Source organism: Petaurus breviceps, unplaced genomic scaffold (genome assembly GCF_028583685.1).
Source record: "Petaurus breviceps papuanus isolate PSGF00001 unplaced genomic scaffold, PetGlider_PUasm1.0 91041, whole genome shotgun sequence".
Lineage (NCBI taxonomy): Eukaryota > Metazoa > Chordata > Mammalia > Diprotodontia > Petauridae > Petaurus > Petaurus breviceps.
Window position 1 is genome coordinate 33,406,954 of NW_027187400.1, and position 6,110 is coordinate 33,413,063.

The following is a 6,110-nucleotide window of genomic DNA, read 5'->3' on the forward strand; positions in this document are numbered from 1 at the left end:
TTGCCCAAAATCACAAGGCTAGTAATTGTGTCAAGTGTCTGAGGCCGGATTTGAACTCAGGTCCTCCTGACTCCAGGGCTGGTGCTCTATTCACTGTGCCTGCCACCAAGCCGCCCCCAGTGATGCAACATTTTAAAGGAAATGGCGTTTTAGTACTTTAAAGTATATACAGTAACCTGAATTGTGCTATTCAAAAGGACCCAAATTCTTTAAGATCCACCTGAATTGTTACTAGAATAGTTTGTTCCTGTTTCATTGTGACACAGTACTGCTGACTCACATTGGTTCTGGTGACTTTTTTCCATTTCAGTAAGTGCAGGGTGGTGCCTCTGAGTTGTTTGATTTGGGGTCTCTTTGACTGTTAGCCCCAAGGCCCAGAGAGTAGAAATGACTTAACCAGTGGCCGGAGTCTAGTCTAGCCCAGGTTCTCCAGCTCCAGGTCTAGCTCACTTTGCATGGACACCCTCTCTGCTTCACCAACCAATCATGGCTCACAGTAGCTGTTTTCTTTTCAAACTGATTGGTTGTTTGTTTGGAATTGTGCATACCACTCAGCCAAAAGCAGGTAGGACTGTGTTGGCCTCCCAGTGAAGCAGCGCCATAATATAGCACCAGTGCTCATGGGATGACATGTGGACAAGAACTGCTCAGAAAGAAACGGTTTCTTTTCACTGTGTTCTGAAACCAAGGACATAAGAGGGTTTCATAATAGAGGGGTCTTAGTGAAGGAGACTTTCCATAGGTGCTCAACTGTCATGTTGGGCTGTGGACAAGCTGTCCCTCCTCAGCCTGGTGACACTGGGGCCTCCCTGAGCACTACCCCCAGCAGCCCGGGGCTCTGCTGCCCCTGTGACTCATTTCTCCCATCTTCTGTGATTTTCAGGCCTGGAAATCTCACCTGACAGGGCCGGCGGGCTGCACAATGAATCTTCGCAAAGCCTACTACCTACAGAAGACACAAGCCACACAGCTGGGTAGGGTATTTCTGCCAAGGGAGTGTGGACCAAGCAGATTTTTTCTTTTTTTTTTTCATCAGAATCTGCTTTGTAAAGCAAGCTGCTCCTCAATGATACAGTACTTTTCTACATAAACTTCATGAGGGCAGGGGACCATGTCTTATGTATCATTGTCTTCTCTACAACTCTTAGCATGGGGCTGGCCAGGCATGGGGGCATTTAGTCATCCTGGGAGAGTGTGTGAGTGAATGGCTGTATGCCAGCCTGGCTGTGATGGCCATTTTAAAGGCCTACAGAACCAGTTTCGGTTGAATATGTTTGACTTTGTGTGGGTGTGTAGAGTCCTTATGCAGGTGTATTTAAAAACATGAATTCATGGAGTACCCTTTTACAAGCCTGCTCCATAATTTATAGCCCTCATTATGGCTTTTGCATGTGCTGGTTCAAAGTGACCCATTTAAAGAAATGTTTTGTTTTGTTTTTAATTTCTTCTGAGCAGGAAAACCTTTGATGATGCCCTTTTATTATACCTAGAATGAACATAATTCATGATTCAGGTATTGGAGGCCTGAAGAGTGTGATTATTTATTTATATAATTGTGGCTGCTGGTTTTTTAATCCTAATGACAAGACAAATGTGACTCAATTCTATTGTCTCCTGGTTTGTTCAGTCTTTGGTCTTTCCATTCCTGTTGCCAGCAGTTTGGATGCTTATGCAGACTGCTCTCCATTTCTCATTACCCACCAATCAGCCAGCCAGATGACTGGGGAGCCCTCTTCTGACATGATTGGCACAACTTGGATTCAGGCCTGTTGGACTGATTCTGTCCATCCATACAAATCTCAGTGCGCCCTGCCCAGCCCTACATGTGATTGGTTCAGTTGGTCAGATTGTATGCAGTTACAGCCTTTTTTGGGATACAGTTCATGCATAAGAGTCTCCATTTTAATCCTATGCCTGTATTTAACGTTTCTGTGTGTTTTCACTGCAGGGAAAGCAGTAGACTCAGTGCTGGCCAAATCGAGCACTTCAGGATCCAAATTTGGAAGCAAGATCCCTACCCCAAAAGGAGGCCTGAATAAAAGCACTAGCAGGGCATATACAAAACGATGACATATGACAAGTATTTTGTTTCCCTTGTCTCCATAAGTGACTGAGGAAGTTTTCTGATTCCATAGCATTTCTTGTAAATCCACCTTGTGGCCATGGCCCTATCCAGTCCTTCCTTCCTGAATGGCAGAAGTAGCCTCCCCTGAGTTACGATCCCTCGGTCAGTCCTTATGTAGAGATGTGTCTGTGCTTGCCCAGAGGAGCTGTCTCACATATAGAGCATCGGAGGCCTGGTGGCCTCCCAACTTTCCCGATGGCCAATCCTCTGCCATTGTCTTAGAACAGAATCAGCAGCCATTTAAGTGAAGGCATTAGCAGCAGCTGACCAGTAGGACAGGGAGCCAAAGAGGGATGGGGTCACAACAACATCCTTTTTTAGTTGCTCTCAGAATCTTAACAGTAAATGACGTGCATTTTGCCAACCGATCTCCACCAAAACCTGCTTCTCTCTGTGTGGTACAACCAAAGTGACATTGTTTGCGCATTAGAGCCTTGCTGCCTCCCGACCCTGGCCCAGCATGGCGTTGGTGACGGAGTCAGATTAGAGCCATGCTTTCTACTTATTCTGTTGTGCTTTTTTCTTTATTGTGGCTTTGTCTGTTCATCTTCTGCCAGATGTAGTGAGGTGGGGTGACCCACCAACACATTTCTCGCTGTCACAGAAAGTGAAAGTAAGAAAGAAAATCACCAGGAGAAAACCACCAAGGATCCATCAGTGGACCTATCAGTGCACCCCATAACTGGGCATCACTCTGCAAGTAGCTTTCTACCTGTGATACTCTGTGGGTAACGGAGTTATGCCTGGTCCTGACTGCACAGTCAGTCCCCCAAATGTAAATATTAGGACAAGACTTGTATCCATATTATGCCCTTTTTGGAGGAGGAGTTCTGAGGTCATCACATATGTAAATATTCCTTTTTTAAAAATAATGAAAGTGCTTTCTAGTTGATATCATGTGATCATCTGACTACATTTAAATCAAACTGACTCTTCTTTAGAAAACATTAAGTAAAATTTGGGGCTGGTTACGTCCTAACGTGTCACAGAATGTCTTCCCTAAGATGTTCTGACATACACAAACATGTATCTGGTATTCATGAAGCAGCCTAACACACAGTAATTTGGGACCGTCATCCCATGCCCTTGATGTCTGTACCCTAGTTCTAAGAGGAAGTTTACCTCTCAAGGACAGAAGCCCTTTTCTTTAATTACTAAAACATTTATTTCGAGATGTGCTGAATACAAGAAGGGAAAAGCTTTCCAAATTGACGTGCTGTGACTCATTTGTCAGACACGCTCCTCTGACAGTAGCTCAGTAAACTAGCAGGTTTCCTCTCAGTGGCTATTGCCAGAGACCCTTTCTTTATAAAGGAATAGCCACAAAAAACCAGCCAGTATTTGACTAAAGTAACTTTTCTGACTGGGTATTCTGCCTGGACATTTTTTTAAACAGCTGTTTCTTAAATAGACAATCTTCTGTCTGACAGATTAAGAACCTAGAAAGAAGCCATCACCAGATCCTATAGTAAGATCAAAGAATCATGCTTTTCCCTGGAAATGACACTCATTCTTTCCGAAAAGAATGGCAAAATGAATTCATCACCAGTGGCAGCCTGTTGGAGATTTTTAAATTGCTAATTAAGAATGAGTTTACATACTATGACAGCAAACATTTTTGGTTTGGTTTGCTTCTATGAAACAAGGAAAGTCATGAGCCTCAGGGGGAGGCGTTCTTCTTCTGACTACCTTAGTAATTGTGAAACTTTGTAAATCCCCTCTTTGGTAAAGTAACACCTTTTAAAACTGACTCATTATAAGACCATGAAAGCAAAAATTACCACAAAGCTTTCCATTAAAATAAAGGTATTTTATTTTGTGTAAAAATAAGACATGAGACTGAACAGTCTATAACAAGATCGTAGTATCAGAGTCTTCACAACTCTAGTGGTGATCACTTTAGTCTCAAAGAGAGAGGACAGCTGGCTTTTTCTAATATTTTAAAGTTCTTTCAAATTGTTCTTTAAGCTGTCTCATCTTGGTTCAGTGAAGGAAACATTTACCCTTCACCCAGATGAGTTTTGCAGCTGTTCTCTTGTGTGTTCACAGTACAGTTAAGTAGTTCCATTCCCCAAAGAATGACTTTCTTTTTGGTGGGGAGGAACAAGGGAGATTCAGGTAAAAGTTATCAGCAGGCCGCTGGGCTGAAGTTGAACTGTTCGGCCATTAGGCAGGAAGGACTGCTTGGTAATGGTTGATTCCGGCCAGAGCCCTGGGTCACCTCTTAGGATTCCCTACAGAAATTGTGTTTTTGAAGGAGCAGAAGAAGAGTCAAGCAACCCTATAAACTGTCATGTCATTCAGAAGTGAAACATCCAAACGGGAAATGTTAGCTTCATAAATGGATTTTCATCCATGAAAAAGTTGTGTCTCCATCATAGTATCTTTGAAGGCATATGGTTCTTTCCATGTAACTGACTCTTCAGAGAATGATACCTCTGAGTTTTCTGCAACAGAGCTTTTAAGTACAGTTTGATGTAGCAATTTTGAATGTAATTTTGCAACTTTTTAATATCCTAATTTTCTGTTTGCTTTTATTTTAGGGAAATGGTTATGATAACCAATTTATAATTTTGTTTGACTATTTAAAGATCAATCTCTCCCCATCTTAAGCATATTTATTTACTAATTGATCACCTCATAAAGTTTTATATTTTTATTCTAAGAGTTTAAGAAAATAATTATGTTATTAAAAACTACACTTAAATTAGACCTGTTCCAGTTGAATAACATCTATCCTAACTCAGCACTAATACCCTAAAAAATTAGATGAAAATTTCTTAGGAAAAGAAGAAATTAGTGCTAGTGTTGCTACAGAAAGTTTGCACCTTCAGATGAGCCCAGGCTTTTCCTGCAGAACCTCCAAAAACTTCAGATCTTTGCTAAGGCAAGAAATAACTGACCAAATGTACAAGCAACATCAGCTCAATGTTGTACAAAGTCATCTGTTTGCATATGTAGGAATTGTACATTATAAAGACTTATCTTTTGCATAATCAATTATAGCATCTTCTCACCTTCAGTTGGGGTTCGCCAATAGGAAATATAACTGGCCTATTAATCTCTTTGTTTTTTATATAAAGATGCATCACTTTATAAGAATTGTAGTGTACAGTTTTGTTACCTTAATATTAGCACTGTATATGATTTTGTAATTATGTTTCCATTTTGAAACCATATTGTTTAAATCTTTATACAGAAATGTATTTATTTTAAATTGCTAGATTATAGTTATTTAGTTAACAAAATTTGCTTTAGAAATGTTCTTATGGTAAATGTCACCCCATCACACATTGTGAGAGTATGTATGTGTGTGTGTATATACATATTATATATACACTTGTATGTATATATGTGTATGTATGTATGAGAGAGACAGAGGCAGAGATAGTGCTATATAAGCTGTAAATTAAAGTGGATTTAAGCTCTTTCCCATTTGGTAAAGAGTCTTACCTATAAAAGAGTTCTTCAGCATGATGTTCTGAATTAGGTTCTCATTTTTTTGCAAATGCAATTTACTTTCAAAAAGAAATAAATCAATTCAAAGAACAGCCCGTCTCCTCTTATTGGGCACTTTTAAATCCATACTATTTAGGTGTTTCTTAAAAATATTCTTGTTTCTCTTTCATGTGTCTTTAACACAAATTCCACCAAATTTGAGGGTTGATCTCTCACTGCCTTATGGCCAGGGGCAGAAATCCTGTGAAGGGAATGAGGAGGCTGTGGGTAGGCAAAATAAAAGATGGTGGGTTTGCAGCACTGACTCTCCTATGTCCTCGCCAAGGTTTTAGATGGCCCATCAGTGACACAGTAACTAAAAGAAACATCACGTGTAGATTTTCCTATAGGACTTCAGCAGGGAAACAGCTGTCTTTGAACAATGTTGGAAATCCCAGTGCAAATAAATCCTGAGCATTATATGCATTTTGAACATGAAAGACTGGTTGATTTATGTTAAGTCTGATACAGCTCTTTTATTAAATGA

General features: G+C 40.4%; 1 protein-coding gene across 3 annotated transcripts in view; it reads left to right on the forward strand.

Annotated features, from left to right (window-relative positions):
• Window positions 1-5,676, forward strand: part of CEP104 (centrosomal protein 104) — a 44,769-nt gene extending 39,093 nt beyond the window's left edge. For all 3 annotated transcript variants that reach the window (XM_069079267.1, XM_069079266.1, XM_069079268.1), the window contains 2 exons: window positions 884-974; window positions 1,949-5,676. In XM_069079267.1, the coding sequence (XP_068935368.1) occupies window positions 884-974; window positions 1,949-2,070 (213 nt within the window). In that variant the 3' untranslated portion in view covers window positions 2,071-5,676. The remainder of the gene's footprint in view (window positions 1-883; window positions 975-1,948) is intronic.
• Window positions 5,677-6,110: the final 434 nt, after the last annotated feature.